Source organism: Oncorhynchus keta, chromosome 35, assembly GCF_023373465.1.
Source record: "Oncorhynchus keta strain PuntledgeMale-10-30-2019 chromosome 35, Oket_V2, whole genome shotgun sequence".
Lineage (NCBI taxonomy): Eukaryota > Metazoa > Chordata > Actinopteri > Salmoniformes > Salmonidae > Oncorhynchus > Oncorhynchus keta.
The window spans coordinates 14825536-14846059 of NC_068455.1; the positions used below are offsets into that span (position 1 = coordinate 14825536).

The 20524-nt window shown below is 45.8% G+C and overlaps 1 protein-coding gene and 1 long non-coding RNA gene across 5 annotated transcripts in view; one reads left to right on the forward strand and one right to left on the reverse strand.

Annotated features, from left to right (window-relative positions):
* LOC118374147 (tau-tubulin kinase 2-like) overlaps positions 1-20524 on the forward strand; it is a 48522-nt gene that overhangs the window by 15788 nt on the left and 12210 nt on the right. For all 4 annotated transcript variants that reach the window (XM_052496620.1, XM_052496621.1, XM_052496619.1 and 1 more), the window contains exons 2-8: positions 3252-3431; positions 10204-10351; positions 11929-12002; positions 12138-12278; positions 12732-12836; positions 17010-17168; positions 20149-20274. In XM_052496620.1, coding sequence (XP_052352580.1) covers positions 3360-3431; positions 10204-10351; positions 11929-12002; positions 12138-12278; positions 12732-12836; positions 17010-17168; positions 20149-20274 — 825 coding nt within the window. In that variant the 5' untranslated portion in view covers positions 3252-3359. The remainder of the gene's footprint in view (positions 1-3251; positions 3432-10203; positions 10352-11928; positions 12003-12137; positions 12279-12731; positions 12837-17009; positions 17169-20148; positions 20275-20524) is intronic.
* On the reverse strand, positions 19486-20248 carry LOC127915881 (uncharacterized). The gene is made up of 3 exons (XR_008092728.1): positions 20117-20248; positions 19783-19954; positions 19486-19534 (listed from the first exon to the last, which is right to left on the reverse strand). It is a non-coding gene; the product is annotated as an uncharacterized LOC127915881 (long non-coding RNA).

The following is a 20524-nucleotide window of genomic DNA, read 5'->3' on the forward strand; positions in this document are numbered from 1 at the left end:
CTCTCCAATGGCCATGAGAGTTTAGTGGCCTCTCCAATGACCATGCGAGTTTAGTGGCCTCTCCAATGACCATGAGAGTTTAGTGGCCTCTCCAATGACCATGAGAGTTTAGTGGCCTCTCCAATGGCCATGAGAGTTTAGTGGCCTCTCCAAAAACCATGAGAGTTTAGTGGCCTCTCCAATGGCCATGAGAGTTTAGTGGCCTCTCCAAAAACCATGAGAGTTTAGTGGCCTCTCCAATGGCCATGAGAGTTTAGTGGCCTCTCCAAAAACCATGAGAGTTTAGTGGCCTCTCCAAAAACCATGAGAGTTTAGTGGCCTCTCCAATGGCCATGAGAGTTTAGTGACCTCCCCAATGGCCATGAGAGTTTACTGGCCTTTCTAAAGTTACAAGGATGAAACTTAGAACTAATATGAAACAGACAGTAACTACTTTGTAATTCTATAACATTGAAATTACTTTTTACATAGGCCTACGTACACTAAATCCAAAGCACAAAAAACCGACAAGGAAATACATATAGTAAATTAGCTATATAAAGTCATGAAAATAAAGTGGATCCAATTCTTCTGGAAAGCAATCTTTGTTGGCCGAGCGATTTGGACCAGTATTTTGTTCAAAGCTTCTATTCATGGCTGCCTTTTTTTAGCTTCTTGTTCGATATTCTTAGTTTTACCTTTTTTCATCCCTTGAGAAGCCATCCTTTATGCTAAAGCGATGAAATTAAAGCGATGAAATCTGTTTACAATGTAATGTAGCGTGCTCGGTGCGTTCCGTCTCTGAGCCAGGTAGTAGTAGTTCGCATTACACATAAAAGTTTCTAGGCCTTGCTTTGTCCCACCCAGGTCAACTGCATATCACTGGAAAGCTTATCTCATTGGCTACAGTACTGTCAAGGTGCCATAGTAGCCAGTCCCCTGTATAACGGATGCCTACGGCGCGTAAGCAGGCAAAGTCATATTTGCGATGCGCAAAGATATAGTCACTCCGTGGACATTCGATGTTGCCATTAAGTCATACATCATCAGATAACATGGCAATAGGCTAGATTTGTTCCTACCAACTTAAGTATTCATTTGATACCCCCCCCATGTAGCTACAGTTGAAGTCGGAAGTTTACATACACCATAGCCAAATACATTTAAACTCAGTTTTACACAATTTCTGACATTTAGTAAAAACTCCCTGTCTTAGGTCAGTTAGGTTCACCACTTTATTTAAAAAAATTGAATTGTCAGAATAATAGTAGAGAGAATGATTTATTTCAGCCTTTATTTCTTTCATCACATTCCGTGGGTCAGAAGTTTACATACACTCAATTAGTATTTGGTAGCATTGCCTTTAAATTGTTTGACTTGGGTCAAACGTTTCGGGTAGCCTTCCACGAGCTTCAAACAATATGTTGGGTGAATTTTGGCCCATTCCTCCTGACAGAGCTGTTGTAACTGAGTCAGGTTTGTAGGCCTCCTTGCTTGCACGTGCTTTTTCAGTTCTGCCCACACATTTTCTGTAGGATTGAAGTTAAGGCTTTGTGATGGCCACTCCAATACCTTGGCTTTGTCGTCCTTAAGCCATTTTGCCACAACTTTGGAAGTATGCTTAGGGTCATTGTACATTTGGAAGACCCATTTGCGACCAAGTTTTAACTTCCTGACTGATGTCTTGAGATGTTGTTTCAATATATCCACAAATTTTCCGTCCCTCATGATGCCATCTATTTTGTGAAGTGCACCAGTCCCTCCTGCAGCAAAGCAACCCCACAACATGATGCTGCCACCCCTGTGCTTCACGGGATGGTATTCTTCGGCTTGCAAGCTTCCCCCTTTTTCCTCCAAACATAACGATGGTAATTATGGCCAAACAGTTATATTTTTGTTTCATCAGACCAGAGGACATTTCTCCAAAAAGTACGATCTTTGTCCCCATGTGCAGTTGCAAACCGTAGTCTGGCTTTTTTATGGTGGTTTTGAAGGAGTGGCTTCTTCCTTGCTCAACGGTTTTTCAGGTTATGTCGATATAGGACTTGATTTACTGTGGCTATAGATACTTTTGTACTTGTTTCCTCCCGCATCTTCACAAGGTCCTATGCTGTTCTGGGATTGATTTGTATTTTTCGCACCAAAGTATGTTCATCTCTAGGAGACAGAACGTGTCTCCTTCCTGAGCGGTATGACGGCTGTGTGGTCCCATGGTGTTTATACTTGTGTACTATTGTTTGTACAGATGAACGTGGTACCTTCGGGCATTTGGGGCGGCAGGGTAGCCTAGTGGTTAAAGTGTTGGACTAGCAACCGGAAGGTTGCAAATTCGAACTCCCAAGCTGGCAACTTTGTCGTTCTGCCCCTGAACAGGCAGTTAACCCACTGTTCCTTGGCCATCATTGAAAATAAGAATTTGTTCTTAACTGACTTGCCTAGTTAAATAAAGGTAAAATAAATAAAACATTGGAAATTGCTCCCAAGGATAAACCAGACTTGTGGAGGTCTACATTTTTGATTCTGAGGTCTTGGCTAATTTCCTTTGATTTTCCCATGATGTCACAGACACAGACCAATAGCCAAGATACTCAGCTTTCCGCAGATACCCTGCTTTTGCAGATAGGGGCTACCGTTCTCATACCAGAATGAATTGAATAAATAAAAAATCTAATCGGGTCCCCAAATATGGGGACTTTATATTTTAAGAGGTTAAATTGAGCATTTCAGTTTGTCTACATAAAAGTGATCCTGGGGAGGACACCGTACCCTCTTAAGCAAGGAGACTGGAATTGATCAAACTCGCAGTTTAATACATGTACAATATAATCCTATTTCCCTAAAAGCATGATGGTCAGGACTTTCTGACATGAAAGAGGAGGTTAACTTGGCCCCAGACAATCAATCAGATGGACTTAAGTTTCAGTCATGGGATTATTTGAGCTTTAACCCCTGTGTGTATATAGTACTTTTCATCAACAACAGATGTACGTACACCTGTTGTATTCGGCCCATGTGACAAATACATTTGATTTGATGTTAGTCCTGTGTTGAGGGAGCCTCAGTCAAAGCTATGTCTAAAGGTTTGCAACTTTCCATACAGTTTACATTTACAGTTGAATCATTTAGCTGACACTCTTATCCAGAGATACTTACAGATACTTCATTAACTAGAGTTGATTATATTCATTATTATATTCAACAGACCACAGTATATTGTGGTGGCGGTGGTGGTCTTACGTGTGTTCTGCCTCTCTCCCGGGCCTGTTGTTTAGGTCTCTACAGGAACCTGATGCCCGACCCGATCTAATACGGCTGGTGGTAGTTAGCAGGAGTGGTAGTAGAGGAAGAACCACAGTGAGCAGCAGTCCACCGCAGGCAGGATGAGTGCTGCAGCGATGGACCAAGCTGACATCCTCACTGTGTTTGTCCTGGTCAAGGAACGATGGAAAGTGGTACGTGTGTGTGTGTGGAAAAAGTAACCAATTGTCAAACTTGAGTAAAAGTAAAGAGACCTTAATAGAAAGGGACTCAAGTGAAAGTGAAAGTCACCCAGTAAAATACTAGTTGAGTAAAACTCTAAAAGTATTTGGTTTTAAATATACTTAGGTATCAAAAGTAAATGTAACTGCTAAAATATACGTATGTATCAAAAGTAAAAGTATGAATTATTTCAAATTCCTTATATTAAGCCAACCAGCAGGCACAATGTTCTTATTGTTATTTATTTACAGATAGCCAGGGGCACACATCAACACTCAGACATCATTTACAAACTAAAGATTTGTGTTTAGTGAGTCCTCCAGATCAGAGGCAGTAGATGACATGGGGTGTTCTCTTGATACGTGTGTGAATTGGACCATTTTCCTGTCCTGCTGAGCATTCAAAATGTAGAGTACTTTTGGGTGTCAGGGAAAATGTATGGAGTAAAAAGTACATTTAGGAATGTAGTGAAGTAAAAGTTGTCAAAAATATAAATAGTAAAGTAAAGTACAGAAACCGCAAAAAACAACTTAAGTAGTACTTTACACCACTGTGTGAGTGAGTGACCATTCTGTTATGCCATGTTTGTACCCCCTCAGCAAGCACCAATACATCACAACAAAGCTGTATTTGTTCTCAATGAATTGGCTCCACTCTCCCCCATGTCTTTATCTTGTCCATCTCACCTGCTGACCTGGACAGGTTGGGGTCAGCTCCATGTGTGCAGTGCACATGCAGCTCCTTGCCACCAAGTGGACTGGAACTTAATAAAGCGAGAGAAGCTATTTGTAGCCACTCAGTGTGCTATTCCCAGCGCTATCACCCTGGCTGCTCCTCTCTACCATGCTGTGGTGTGTGTGTGTGCCCGTGTCCCCCGGCCAGAGCTACCAGGGACAGGGTGCCATGTGAGGTTAGTGTAGCTGGGACTGGGACCTCTACTGGGACTGGGACTGTGACCGCCACTAGGACAGGAACCTCTACTTGGACTGGGACCTACTGGGCTGGGACTGTGACCTCTACTGGGACTGGGACTTGGAATGGGACCTCTACTGGGACAGACTTCGACTGGGACTGGGAGGACTTCCTGTGTATAGTAAATTATAATAAAATATTTATATATATATTTTAAAAAATAAATATTTCACCTTTATTTAACCAGGTGAGGCCAGTTGAGAACAAGTTCTCATTTACAACTGCGACCTGGCCAAGATAAAGCAAAGCAGTGCGACAAAAACAACAGAGAGTTACACATGGAATAAACAAACGTACAGTCTTAACACAATAGAAAAATCTGTATACAGTGTGTGCAAAATTAAGTAAGGAGTTAAGGCAATAAATAGGCCAATAGTAGCAAAGTAAATACAATTTAGCAATTTACACTGGAGTGATATACAGATGAGGATGTGCAAGTAGAAATAATGGTGTGCAAACGAGCAGAAAAACAAAGAGAGAGTTTACAGTCTAGCCAGACACCTAGGTATTTATAGTTGTCCACATTAGAGGTCGACCGATTATGATTTTTCAACGCCGATACCGATTATTGGAGGACAAGAAAAGCCGATACCGATTAATCAGCCGATTTTTAATGTATATACACACACACACACACACACACACACACACACACACACACACATGCATACATATTTTTGTAATAATGACAATTGCAACAATACTGAATGAACAATGAACACTTTGATTTTTAGCTTAATAGTAACTTTGGATGGGTGTTCTTAAGGTGATTTCACAGGTTGGTGGTATTTTTTAATTTAGCCGTTGCTGACCCCATGCTTACATCTTTATCACAAATAAGACACCTTGCAATTCGTTCCAGTCATTGGCAGCAGAGAACTGGAAGGAAAGGTTGGCTTTGGGGATAGATGACCAGTGAAATATACCTGCTGGAGCGCGTGCTACCAGTGTGGGACTATTCCATGTAATAGTCCCACACTGGTGCTCTGCTTTTCTCTGCCATCTGTTAAACACACACACAGCTCTGAAGTGACAATGATACTGTAGAGTCTGCTTAGGATGTAACGGTTCTCTTGTGGCAAAGGAGAGTCGGACCAAAATGCAGCGTGTAGATTGCGATCCATGTTTTAATAAACAAACGTAACACGAATCTAAATACAAACACTACAAAAAACAGTAAACGTAACGAAAACCGAAACAGCCTATACTTGTGTACACATAGACAGGAACAAGGACACTAAGGACAATCACCCACGACAAACTCAAAGAATATGGCTGCCTAAATATGGTTCCCAATCAGAGACAACGATAAACACCTGCCTCTGATTGAGAACCACTTCAGACAGCCATAGACTTTGCTAGATCACCCCACTAGCTACAATCCCAATATATACACACCACATACAAAAACCCATGCCACACCCTGGCCTGACCCAATACATGAAGATAAACACAAAATACTTCGACCAGGGCGTGACATAGGAGACAAATACTCTCAACTGTTTGAATAAAAATAAGAGTTTAAGTTACTTGTGATGAATGTTGAAAACAAAAACTGTAATTTCTATATGCGGGAAATCCTATTTTAATAATGGACATGGTAAGAATTGACTACCAAAGTGCGAGTCATAATTCCCATGACACCTTCTAGCAAAATCTAAAAAGCGGTTCCTTCATTCATTTATTCCATAGGATATTTTGAGATTCACTTAAAATAAGGTCTGTGTTTCATGTACGCTTACACCACCTTGCCAATTTTATAACTGTGTAGATATCCATAGGACAAGGTTACTCTGATCAATATTGGCTAAATATAAGTGAAGATTAAAAAAAATGTAGAGTGGATTTATGAAAATATTTAGAAAAACGTTATCTTATCCTAGTGAGATTTACACGGGTATCAAAACGCAGAGGCGGTTTAAGCCTGAACGAAACACAGACCTTATTTGAAGTAGATCAAGACATTCTCTATGGAAGACATGAACAGAGGCGGTTTAAGAACAAAACACAGAGCTTATTTGATGTCGATCAAGACACTCTCTATTGAAGACATGAACGGTAAAATAACGAAGGAACCCCTTTCAAGTTCAGCCTCAAGTTATTACAGGAATTATAACGCGGCGACTATTTCTCTCTCTCCATATACCTTTGACTATTACGAGCCTGCTGCTGCCTACCACCCCTCAGTCAGACTGCTCTATCGAATATCAAATCATAGAATTAACTATATTAAACACACAGAAATACGAGCCTTAAGTCAAATCCGGAAACCTCGAAAACAAAACGTTTATTCCGTTCCGTATTTTATCTAACGGGTGGCATCCATGAGTCTAAATATTCCTGTTACATTGCACAACCTTTAATGTTATGTCATAATTACGTAAAATTCAGGCAAATTAGTTTGCAAATAGCCAGGCGGCCCAAACTGTTGCATATAGCCTGACTCTGCTTGCAATGAACGCAAGAGAAGTGACACAATTTCACCTGGTTAATATTGCCTGGTAACCTGGATTTCTTTTAGCTAAATATGCAGGTTTAAAAATATATACTTGTGTATTGATTTTAAGAAAGGTATTGATGTTTATGGTTAAGTACACATTGGAGCAACGACAGTCGTTGATTGATTGTTTTTTATAAGATAAGTTTAATGCTAGCTAGCAACTTACCTTGGCTTACTGCATTCGCGTAACAGGCAGGCTCCTCGTGAGGCAGGTGGTTAGGGCGTTGGACTAGTTAACTGTAAGGTTGCAAGATTGGATCCCCTGAGCTGACAATCTGTCGTTCTGCCTCGGTCCTAGGCCGTCATTGAAAATAAGAATGTGTTATTAACTGACTTGCCTAGTGAAATAAAGGTGTATAAAAAATAAATAAATAAAAATAATCGGCAAAATCAGCACCCAAAAATACTGATTTCCGATTGTTATGAAAACTTGAATTCGGCCCTAATTAATCGGCCATTCCGATTAATCGGTCGACCTCTAGTCCACATATTCTAAGTCAGAACCGTCCAGAGTAGTGATGCTAGTCAGGCGAGCGGGTGTGGGCAGCTATCGGTTGAAGAGCATGCATTTCGTTTTACTAGCATTTAAGAGCAGTTTGAGGCCTTGGAAGGAGTGTTGTATGGCGTTGAAGCTCTTTTGGAGGTTTGTTAACACAGTGTCCAAAGAAGGGCCAGATGTATTACAGAATGGTGTCGTCTGTGTGGAGGTGGATCAAAGAATCACCAGCAGCAAGAGCGACATCATTGATATATACAGAGAAAGGAGTCGGCCCGAGAATTGAACCCTGTGGCACCCCCATAGAGACTGCCAGAGGTCCGGACAACAGGCCCTCCGATTCGACCCACTAAACTCTATCTGAGAAGTAGTTAGTGAACCAGGCGAGGCAGTCATAAGAGAAACCAAGGCTGTTGAGTCTTCCAATAAGAATATGGTGATTGTCAGAGTCGAAACTTTCATTTTTACTTGAGTAACTTTATATTAAGCTATCTATACGTTTTACTCAAGTTTGACAATTGGCTACTTTTTCCACCACTGCCTATATACAGTGCCTTGCGAAAATATTTGGCCCCCTTGAACTTTGTGACCTTTTGCCACATTTCAGGCTTCAAACATAAAGATATAAAACTGTATTTTTTGTGAAGAATCAACAACAAGTGGGACACAATCATGAAGTGGAACGACATTTATTGGATATTTCAAACTTTTTTAACAAATCAAAAACTGAAAAATTGGGCGTGCAAAATTATTCAGCCCCTTTACTTTCAGTGGAGCAAACTCTCTCCAGAAGTTCAGTGAGGATCTCTGAATGATCCAATGTTGACCTAAATGACTAATGATGATAAATACAATCCACCTGTGTGTAATCAAGTCTCCGTATAAATGCACCTGCACTGTGATAGTCTCAGAGGTCCGTTAAAAGCGCAGAGAGCATCATGAAGAACAAGGAACACACCAGGCAGGTCCAAGATACTGTTGTGAAGAAGTTTAAAGCCGGATTTGGATACAAAAAGATTTCCCAAGCTTTAAACATCCCAAGGAGCACTGTGCAAGCGATAATATTGAAATGGAAGGAGTATCAGACCACTGCAAATCTACCAAGACCTGGCCGTCCCTCTAAACTTTCAGCTCATACAAGGAGAAGACTGATCAGAGATGCAGCCAAGAGGCCCATGATCACTCTGGATGAACTGCAGAGATCTACAGCTGAGGTGGGAGACTCTGTCCATAGGACAACAATCAGTCGTATATTGCACAAATCTGGCCTTTATGGAAGAGGGGCAAGAAGAAAGCCATTTCTTAAAGATATCCATAAAAAGTGTTGTTTAAAGTTTGCCACAAGCCACCTGGGAGACACACCAAACATGTGGAAGAAGGTGCTCTGGTCAGATGAAACCAAAATTGAACTTTTTGTCAACAATTCAAAACGTTATGTTTGGCGTAAACGCAACACAGCTCATCACCCTGAACACACCATCCCCACTGTCAAACACGGTGGTGGCAGCATCAGGGTTTGGGCCTGCTTTTCTTCAGCAGGGACAGGGAAGATGGTTAAAATTGATGGGAAGATGGATGGAGCCAAATACAGGACCATTCTGGAAGAAATCCTGATGGAGTCTGCAAAAGACCTGAGACTGGGACGGAGATTTGTCTTCCAACAAGACAATGATCCAAAACATAAAGCAAAATCTACAATGGAATGGTTCAAAAATAAACATATCCAGGTGTTAGAATGGCCAAGTCAAAGTCCAGACCTGAATCCAATCGAGAATCTGTGGAAAGAACTGAAAACTGCTGTTAACAAATGCTCTCCATCCAACCTCACTGAGCTCGAGCTGTTTTGCAAGGAGGAATGGGAAAAAATGTCAGTCTCTCGATGTGTAAAACTGATAGAGACATACCCCAAGCGACTTACAGCTGTAATCGCAGCAAAAGGTGGCGCTACAAATTATTAACTTAAGGGGGCTGAATAATTTTGCACGCCCAATTTTTCAGTTTTTGATTTGTTAAAAAAGTTTGAAATATCCAATAAATGTCGTTCCACTTCATGATTGTGTCCCACTTTTTGTTGATTCTTCACAAAAAAATACAGTTTTATATCTTTATGTTTGAAGCCTGAAATGTGGCAAAAGGTCGCAAAGTTCAAGGGGGCCAAATACTTTCGCAAGGCACTGTATCATGTATGTATTGGATAATGGCACAATCATTTGGGCTTTTTTGGGCTTGGGCTCATTAAATGTGGTTAATGTAGGGCTCATTAAATGTGGTTAATGTAGGGCTCATTAAATGTGGTTAATGTAGGGCTCATTAAATGCGGTTAATGTTGTGCTCATTAAATGTGGTTAATATAGGTCTCATCAGGCTCAGGTAGCATCATGTTTGAATTGTCATGCTGGTCAAAGCTCCAATCAAATCCAGGCACATTTATATGCTTTATAATGCTTCTGAGTGACACTTCCAGTTTTGGTGGGAAATACTGGGTTATCCGGGTGAAAAGTGATACCAGGAAATGATTCAACCCTCGCACTGACGGAGGAGCTGATGTTATGTACATCTGCCACTGCTAATCTCTTTGAGTTGAGCTGCTTGTGTAACACAAGTGTGTGTGTGTGTGTGTTTCGTGTTCGTGTGTGTATACTAATTAGAGATGAAGAAACGTAAATAGGAATGGGGGAGGAAGGTTGGATGGTGGGAAGATTGAAAAAGAAAAGAATCTACTAACTTATGTTTTCCACATTATGACATTACGCTTTGCCTTGGGATGTGTGTATAGACAAAGAAGATCGGCGGCGGAGGCTTTGGGGAGATCTACGAGGCGTTGGACCTGCTGACCAGGGTCAGTGTTGCTCTGAAGGTGGAGTCGGCACAGCAGCCTAAACAGGTCCTCAAGATGGAGGTGGCTGTCCTCAAGAAACTCCAGGGTAAACCCCAATTACATGTACTTAACCTTCCCTCTGACTTCTGCCCCCTAAACTCAACCATCAACCACCTGCCCTAAACTCAACCATCAACCACCTGCCCTAAACTCAACCATCAACCACCTGCCCTAAACTCAACCATCAACCACCTGCCCTAAACTCAACCACGTCTCCTCCCATCCCCCAACACGTCTCCTCCCATCCCCCAACACGTCTCCTCCCATCCCCCAACACGCCCTCCTCCCATCCCCCTGCCCACGTCTCCCATCCCATCCCCCAACATGTCTCCTCCCATCCCCCAACAGTCTCCTCCCATCCCCCAACATGTCAACCTCCCATCCCCTCAACATGTCTCCTCCCTCCCCCAACAAGTCAACCTCCCACCTCCCCTCAACATGTCTTCCCCTGTCCCCTCAACATGAACTCCTCCCGTCCCCCAACACGTCTCCATCCCATCCCCCAACACGTCAACCTCCCATCCCCCAACACTCAACCTCCCACCCCCAACAAGTCTCCATCAACCACCCCCCAACATGTCTTCCCCGTCCCCCAACACGTCTTCTCCCGTCCCCCAACACGTCTCCTCCCGTCCCCCAACACGTCTCCTCCCACCCCCAACACGTCTCCTCCCACAACCCCCCCCAACACTCTCCTCCCCCCCCCAACATGTCTCCTCCCGTCCCCCAACATGTCTTCTCCCTATGTCCCCCAACATGTCTTCTCCCGTCCCCCAACACGTCTTCTCCCGTCCCCAACATGTCTTCTCCCGTCCCCCAACACGTCTTCTCCCGTCCCCCAACACGTCTCCTCCCGTCCCCCAACACGTCTCCTCCCGTCCCCCAACATGTCTCCTCCCGTCCCCCAACATGTCTTCTCCCGTCCCCCAACATGTCTTCTCCCGTCCCCCAACATGTCTTCTCCCGTCCCCCAACATGTCTTCTCCCGTCCCCCAACATGTCTCCTCCCGTCCCCCAACATGTCTCCTCCCATCCCCCAACATGTCTCCTCCCATCCCCCAACATATCTCCTCCCATCCCCCAACATGTCTCAACATTTAAAATGGCCAACAAGAAACAAAAATAGCTTCTTAGCAAAGAGAAATTTCTCAAGCAACATATATTTCCACACGATGAGGTTGGAATAACACCGTGATATTTTGTAAATGATGATAATGCTCTTTTGGTATAAGAGCTGTTTGAAAAGACTGCCTGTAATTTCAGCCTTTTTTGGTGGGATGGAGTTTTGGACTGACTTTTGTGCCCTCAGTTAATTAATAGACCAATATGAAAGAGTTCCAAAAGTTCCTCTGACAATAACAGATCGTTTTCAGTTTTTCCCTTCCACTGAGACCACTTCTAAACAGTCCGAGCAAAATTCTTGCTTGAGAAATGTATCTTTGCTAAGAAGCTATTTTTGTTTCTTTTTGGCCATTTTAATTGAAAACATTCACAGTAAAGTAATTAATTGTTACCCAGAAATGATTTGATTTTGAGATAAAAACGGCTGCATTGGACCTTTAACATAGGTACCCCGTTATACTATATGTCATAAAGGATGCTATGTTCTATTGTATCGTCCAGGTAAAGAACACGTGTGTCGCTTTGTTGGATGCGGCCGCAATGACCGCTTCAACTATGTGGTGATGGAGCTTCAGGTAAGGATGAGCCTCTTCATCACCTTGTGTGTTTAAACGTCTCTAATTCTCTATAGCGATGTCAGTGAGCTGATGTGACTAAGTGTGAAGTGTTTGTAGTGATTCTGTAGGCTACGTGGGTGGTGTGTTTTTCAGGGGCGTAACCTGGCAGAGCTGAGGCGCAGTATGACGCGGGGCACGTTTACAGTCAGCACCACCCTGAGACTGGGACGACAGACACTAGAAGCTATAGAGAGCATCCACTCTGTTGGCTTCCTGCACAGAGACATCAAACCAGTGAGACAGGCAGGGAGTGTGTGTGTGAGTGTGTGTGTGTGTGAGGGTGTAGTGTGTGTGTGTGTGAGGGTGTAGTGTGTGTGTGAGGGTGGAGTGTGTGTGTGTGTGTGTGTGTGTGTGTGTGTGTGTGTGTGTGTGTGTGTGTGTGTGTGTGTGTGTGTGTGTGTGTGTGTGTGTGTGTGTGTGTGTGTGTGTGTGTGTGTGTGTGTGTGTGTGAGTAGTGTGTGTGAGGGTGGAGTGTGTGTGTGAGTAGTGTGTGTGAGGGTGGAGTGTGTGTGTGCTTAGGGACTATATCTTTTTGGAATGAAGAGATCATCATCATCATCAGTAATTTGACATTTTCTTTCTGTGAAAGTGACAAGAATCAGACTATGATAGTTGCTATTAAAATCCTTCCTCTCTTTTTCTTTATCTCTATATCTCTTCTTCTTCTTCACCTTCTCTCTCTCCTAGTCCAACTTTGCCATGGGCCGGTTCCCCAGTACCTGTAGGACCTGCTACATGCTGGACTTTGGCTTGGCACGCCAGTTCACCAACTCCTGCCAAGAGGTCCGACCGGTAAGTGTCTGTCCACATGTGTGGTTAGACACTGTGTTCGGGTTTCCCAGTATTAAGCTTAGTCCTAGACTAAAAAGCTTGCTTAATGGTGAATCTAAATTGAAACAGCTTTTTTAGTCTGGGAAAAGGCTTCGAACTCTGTCCTGGAAACTGATCATGTCTGTTTGTGTGCTATTGTCGTGTAAGGTTCTACCTTGTTAGTCGTACAGCAGCATGATGTAAAGTCTCTCTCTCTCCCCCAGCCTCGGCCAGTAGCAGGGTTCTACCTTGTTAGTCGTACAGCAGCATGATGTGAAGTCTCTCTCTCTCCCCCAGCCTCGGCCAGTAGCAGGGTTCTACCTTGTTAGTCGTACAGCAGCATGATGTGAAGTCTCTCTCTCTCCCCCAGCCTCGGCCAGTAGCAGGGTTCTACCTTGTTAGTCGTACAGCAGCATGATGTGAAGTCTCTCTCTCTCCCCCAGCCTCGGCCAGTAGCAGGGTTCTACCTTGTTAGTCGTACAGCAGCATGATGTGAAGTCTCTCTCTCTCCCCCAGCCTCGGCCAGTAGCAGGGTTCTACCTTGTTAGTCGTACAGCAGCATGATGTGAAGTCTCTCTCTCCCCCAGCCTCAGCCAGTAGCAGGGTTCTACCTTGTTAGTCGTACAGCAGCATGATGTGAAGTCTCTCTCTCTCTCCCCCAGCCTCGGCCAGTAGCAGGGTTCTACCTTGTTAGTCGTACAGCAGCATGATGTAAAGTCTCTCTCTCTCCCCCAGCCTCGGCCAGTAGCAGGGTTCTACCTTGTTAGTCGTACAGCAGCATGATGTAAAGTCTCTCTCTCTCCCCCAGCCTCGGCCAGTAGCAGGGTTCTACCTTGTTAGTCGTACAGCAGCATGATGTGAAGTCTCTCTCTTCCCCAGCCTCGGCCAGTAGCAGGGTTCTACCTTGTTAGTCGTACAGCAGCATGATGTGAAGTCTCTCTCTCTCTCCCCCAGCCTCGGCCAGTAGCAGGGTTCTACCTTGTTAGTCGTACAGCAGCATGATGTAAAGTCTCTCTCTCTCCCCAGCCTCGGCCAGTAGCAGGGTTCTACCTTGTTAGTCGTACAGCAGCATGATGTAAAGTCTCTCTCTCTCCCCCAGCCTCGGCCAGTAGCAGGGTTCTACCTTGTTAGTCGTACAGCAGCATGATGTGAAGTCTCTCTCTCTCCCCCAGCCTCAGCCAGTAGCAGGGTTCTACCTTGTTAGTCGTACAGCAGCATGATGTGAAGTCTCTCTCTCTCTCCCCCAGCCTCGGCCAGTAGCAGGGTTCTACCTTGTTAGTCATACAGCAGCATGATGTAAAGTCTCTCTCTCTCCCCCAGCCTCGGCCAGTAGCAGGGTTCTACCTTGTTAGTCGTACAGCAGCATGATGTGAAGTCTCTCTCTCTCCCCCAGCCTCGGCCAGTAGCAGGGTTCTACCTTGTTAGTCATACAGCAGCATGATGTAAAGTCTCTCTCTCCCCCAGCCTCGGCCAGTAGCAGGGTTCTACCTTGTTAGTCGTACAGCAGCATGATGTAAAGTCTCTCTCTCTCTCCCCAGCCTCAGCCAGTAGCAGGGTTCTACCTTGTGAGTAGTGTGTGTGTGGGTGGAGTGTGTGTGTTAGTCGTACAGCAGCATGATGTGAAGTCTCTCTCTCCCCCAGCCTCGGCCAGTAGCAGGGTTCTACCTTGTTAGTCGTACAGCAGCATGATGTAAAGTCTCTCTCTCTCTCTCCCCCAGCCTCAGCCAGTAGCAGGGTTCTACCTTGTTAGTCGTACAGCAGCATGATGTGAAGTCTCTCTCTCTCCCCCAGCCTCGGCCAGTAGCAGGGTTCTACCTTGTTAGTCGTACAGCAGCATGATGTAAAGTCTCTCTCTCTCTCTCTCCCCCAGCCTCAGCCAGTAGCAGGGTTCTACCTTGTTAGTCGTACAGCAGCATGATGTGAAGTCTCTCTCTCTCCCCCAGCCTCGGCCAGTAGCAGGGTTCTACCTTGTTAGTCGTACAGCAGCATGATGTAAAGTCTCTCTCTCTCCCCCAGCCTCGGCCAGTAGCAGGGTTCTACCTTGTTAGTCGTACAGCAGCATGATGTGAAGTCTCTCTCTCTCCCCCAGCCTCGGCCAGTAGCAGGGTTCTACCTTGTTAGTCGTACAGCAGCATGATGTAAAGTCTCTCTCTCTCTCTCTCCCCCAGCCTCGGCCAGTAGCAGGGCTCTACCTTGTTAGTCGTACAGCAGCATGATGTGAAGTCTCTCTCTCTCTCTCTCCCCCAGCCTCGGCCAGTAGCAGGGCTCTACCTTGTTAGTCGTACAGCAGCATGATGTAAAGTCTCTCTCTCTCTCTCCCCCAGCCTCGGCCAGTAGCAGGGTTCTACCTTGTTAGTCGTACAGCAGCATGATGTGAAGTCTCTCTCTCTCCCCCAGCCTCGGCCAGTAGCAGGGTTCTACCTTGTTAGTCGTACAGCAGCATGATGTGAAGTCTCTCTCTCTCCCCCAGCCTCAGCCAGTAGCAGGGTTCTACCTTGTTAGTCGTACAGCAGCATGATGTGAAGTCTCTCTCTCTCCCCCAGCCTCGGCCAGTAGCAGGGTTCTACCTTGTTAGTCGTACAGCAGCATGATGTAAAGTCTCTCTCTCTCTCTCTCCCCCAGCCTCGGCCAGTAGCAGGGTTCTACCTTGTTAGTCGTACAGCAGCATGATGTGAAGTCTCTCTCTCTCCCCCAGCCTCGGCCAGTAGCAGGGTTCTACCTTGTTAGTCGTACAGCAGCATGATGTAAAGTCTCTCTCTCTCCCCCAGCCTCGGCCAGTAGCAGGGTTCTACCTTGTTAGTCGTACAGCAGCATGATGTAAAGTCTCTCTCTCTCCCCCAGCCTCGGCCAGTAGCAGGGTTCTACCTTGTTAGCCGTACAGCAGCATGATGTAAAGTCTCTCTCTCTCCCCCAGCCTCGGCCAGTAGCAGGGTTCTACCTTGTTAGTCGTACAGCAGCATGATGTGAAGTCTCTCTCTCTCCCCCAGCCTCGGCCAGTAGCAGGGTTCTACCTTGTTAGTCGTACAGCAGCATGATGTGAAGTCTCTCTCTCTCCCCCAGCCTCGGCCAGTAGCAGGGTTCTACCTTGTTAGTCGTACAGCAGCATGATGTGAAGTCTCTCTCTCCCCCAGCCTCGGCCAGTAGCAGGGTTCTACCTTGTTAGTCGTACAGCAGCATGATGTGAAGTCTCTCTCTCTCCCCCAGCCTCGGCCAGTAGCAGGGTTCTACCTTGTTAGTCGTACAGCAGCATGATGTGAAGTCTCTCTCTCTCCCCCAGCCTCGGCCAGTAGCAGGGTTCTACCTTGTTAGTCGTACAGCAGCATGATGTGAAGTCTCTCTCTCTCCCCCAGCCTCGGCCAGTAGCAGGGTTCTACCTTGTTAGTCGTACAGCAGCATGATGTGAAGTCTCTCTCTCTCTCTCTCCCCCAGCCTCGGCCAGTAGCAGGGTTCTACCTTGTTAGTCGTACAGCAGCATGATGTGAAGTCTCTCTCTCTCCCCAGCCTCGGCCAGTAGCAGGGTTCTACCTTGTTAGTCGTACAGCAGCATGATGTGAAGTCTCTCTCTCTCCCCCAGCCTCGGCCAGTAGCAGGGTTCTACCTTGTTAGTCGTACAGCAGCATGATGTGAAGTCTCTCTCTCTCCCCCAGCCTCGGCCAGTAGCAGGGTTCTACCTTGTTAGTCGTACAGCAGCATGATGTGAAGTCTCTCTCTCTCCCCCAGCCTCAGCCAGTAGCAGGGTTCTACCTTGTTAGTCGTACAGCAGCATGATGTGAAGTCTCTCTCTCTGCCCCAGCCTCGGCCAGTAGCAGGGTTCTACCTTGTTAGTCGTACAGCAGCATGATGTGAAGTCTCTCTCTCCCCCAGCCTCGGCCAGTAGCAGGGTTCTACCTTGTTAGTCGTACAGCAGCATGATGTGAAGTCTCTCTCTCTCCCCAGCCTCGGCCAGTAGCAGGGTTCTACCTTGTTAGTCGTACAGCAGCATGATGTGAAGTCTCTCTCTCTCCCCCAGCCTCGGCCAGTAGCAGGGTTCTACCTTGTTAGTCGTACAGCAGCATGATGTGAAGTCTCTCTCTCTCCCCCAGCCTCGGCCAGTAGCAGGGTTCTACCTTGTTAGTCGTACAGCAGCATGATGTGAAGTCTCTCTCTCTCCCCCAGCCTCGGCCAGTAGCAGGGTTCAGAGGCACAGTCCGCTATGCGTCCGTCAACGCACACAAGAACAAGGAGATGGGTCGGCATGACGACCTGTGGTCCCTCTTCTACATGCTGGTGGAGTTCATGGTTGGACAGTTGCCATGGAGAAAGATCAAAGACAAGGTAAGAATCTTGTCTGAATTTTCCTTCCTGTACCCCAACCAATCAGCAGACTCAGCCAAACTAGTCAGGATACGTAGGTACATGACTCATAATGGTAACGTTAGTTAGGTACATGACTCGTAATGGTAACGTTAGCTAGATACATGACTCGTAATGGTAACGTTAGCTAGGTACATGCCTCGTAATGGTAACGTTAGCTAGGTACATGACTCGTAATGGTAACGTTAGCTAGGTACATGACTCGTAATGGTAACGTTAGCTAGGTACATGACTCGTAATGGTAACGTTAGCTAGGTACATGACTCGTAATGGTAACGTTAGTTAGGTACATGACTCGTAAAGGTAACGTTAGTTAGGTACATGACTTGTAATGGTAACGTTAGTTAGGTACATGACTCGTAAAGGTAACGTTAGTTAGGTACATGACTTGTAATGGTAACGTTAGCTAGATACATGACTCGTAATGGTAACATTAGCTAGATACATGACTCGTAATGGTAACATTAGCTAGATACATGACTCGTAATGGTAACGTTAGCTAGGTACATGACTCGTAATGGTAACGTTAGCTAGATACATGACTCGTAATGGTAACGTTAGCTAGATACATGACTCGTAATGGTAACGTTAGCTAGATACATGACTCGTAATGGTAACATTAGCTAGATACATGACTCGTAATGGTAACATTAGCTAGATACATGACTCGTAATGGTAACGTTAGCTAGATACATGACTCGTAATGGTAACGTTAGCTAGGTACATGACTCGTAATGGTAACGTTAGCTAGATACATGACTCGTAATGGTAACATTAGCTAGATACATGACTCGTAATGGTAACATTAGCTAGATACATGACTCGTAATGGTAACGTTAGCTAGGTACATGACTCGTAATGGTAACGTTAGCTAGATACATGACTCGTAATGGTAACGTTAGCTAGATACATGACTCGTAATGGTAACATTAGCTAGATACATGACTCGTAATGGTAACATTAGCTAGATACATGACTCGTAATGGTAAGGTTATCTCTGTGGCTGACTTGACTTGAGACTGACAGACTAACTCAATAACATGTCACAGCTCTGACGTCGCTGCATATGAATGTACTCATGCACGAGAGTACATAAAAAAAGTGTTATAATATACACTGAGTATACCAGACATTAGGAACGCTTTCCTAATATTGAGATGCCCTCAGAACAGCCTCAATTTGTCTGGACATGGACTCTACAATGTGTTAAAAGCATTCCACAAGGATGCTGGCCCATGTAGACTCCAATGCCTTCCACAGTTGTGTCAAATTGGCTGGATGTCTTTTGGGTGCTGGACCATTCTTGATACACACATGGAAAAACCCAGCAACGTTGCAGTTCTTCACGCAAACCGGTGCGCCTGGCACCTACTACCATACCCTGTTCAAAGGTACTTCAATCTTTTGTTACTTAAATCTCAATTGTCTCAAGGCTTAAAAATCATTCTTTATCCTGTCTCCTCCCCTTCATCTACACTGATTGAAGTTAATTGAATAAGTGACATTAATAAGGGATCATAGATTTCACCTGGTCAGTCTATGTCATGGAAAGAGTAAGTAAACTTCATAATGTTTTGCACACTCAGTGGATATGCCTTTTAGCAGATGTTTAAATCCAAAGTGACTTACAACTGTAACGCGTGCATACATTTAATGTAAAGGAGGCCACGGGAATCAAACACACAATCCTGCTGTTACAAGCGCCATGCTCTACCAACTGAGCCATACTTCCATAACAACATGTGTGAACCCTCCCCAGGACCATGTAGGGAAGCTGAAGGACACCTATGACCCCATGCTCATCATGAAACACCCCTCCCTCCCTCCCTCCCTCCCTCCCTCCCTCCCTCCCTCCCTCCCTCCCTCCCTCCCTCCCTCCCTCCCTCCCTCCCTCCCTCCCTCCCTCCCTCCCTCCCTCCCTCCCTCCCTCCCTCCCCAGGACCATGTAGGGAAGCTGAAGGACACCTATGACCCCATGCTCATCATGAAACACCCCTCCCTCCCTCCCTCCCTCCCTCCCCAGGACCATGTAGGGAAGTTGAAGGACACCTATGACCCCATGCTCATCATGAAACACCTCTCTCTCCATCTCCCTCCCTCCCTCCCTCCCTCCCTCCCTCCCTCCCTCCCTCCCTCCCTCCCTCCCTCCCTCCCTCCCTCCCTCCCTCCCTCCCTCCCTCCCTCCCTCCCCAGGAGCATGTAGGGAAGCTGAAGGACACATATGACCACAGGCTCATGCTGAAACTCCTCTCTCTCTCTCTCTCCCTTCCCAGGAGCATGTAGGGAAGCTGAAGGACACCTATGACCACAGGCTCATCATGAAACACCTCTCTCTCCATCTATCTATCTCCCTCCCCAGGACCATGTAGGGAAGCTGAAGGACACCTATGACCACCGGCTCATGCTGAAACACCTCTCTCTCTCTCCCTCCCCAGGACCATGTAAGGAAGCTGAAGGACACCTATGACCACAGGCTCATCATGAAACACCTCTCTCTCCATCTATCTCTCTCCCTCCCCAGGACCATGTAGGGAAGCTGAAGGACACCTATGACCCCATGCTCATCATGAAACACCTCTCTCTCCATCTATCTCTCTCCCTCCCCAGGACCATGTAGGGAAGCTGAAGGACACCTATGACCACAGGCTCATCATGAAACACCTCTCTCTCCATCTATCTCTCTCCCTCCCCAGGACCATGTAGGGAAGCTGAAGGACACCTATGACCACAGGCTCATCATGAAACACCTCTCTCTCTCTCCCTCCCCAGGACCATGTAGGGAAGCTGAAGGACACCTATGACCACAGGCTCATCATGAAACACCTCTCTCTCCATCTATCTCTCTCCCTCCCCAGGACCATGTAGGGAAGCTGAAGGACACCTATGACCACGGGCTCATCATGAAACACCTCTCTCTCCATCTATCTCTCTCCCTCCCCAGGACCATGTAGGGAAGCTGAAGGACACCTATGACCACAGGCTCATGCTGAAACACCTGCCTGCTGAGTTCACTGTCTTCCTGGATCACATCTCTAACCTGGACTACTTCACCAAACCAGACTATCAGGTAAGATGGCAGATCTCTCTCCCTTTACCTACTCTATGTGTGTGTACAGTATCTCTATGTTTTAACAGTTAGAACTAAGCATTTTGTTACAGTTCCCTGTGTCAATATACGGTAAGTCCCAGGATGTGTGTGTATGTAGTGTATGTTTTCAGACCGACTGATTGTCTGCCTGACTGTATGAATGTCTGAGCCCTCTTTCTGGAGTACTAAGTATCCATCAGTCAGACAGTCAGTGATGTTGTACAAGCTG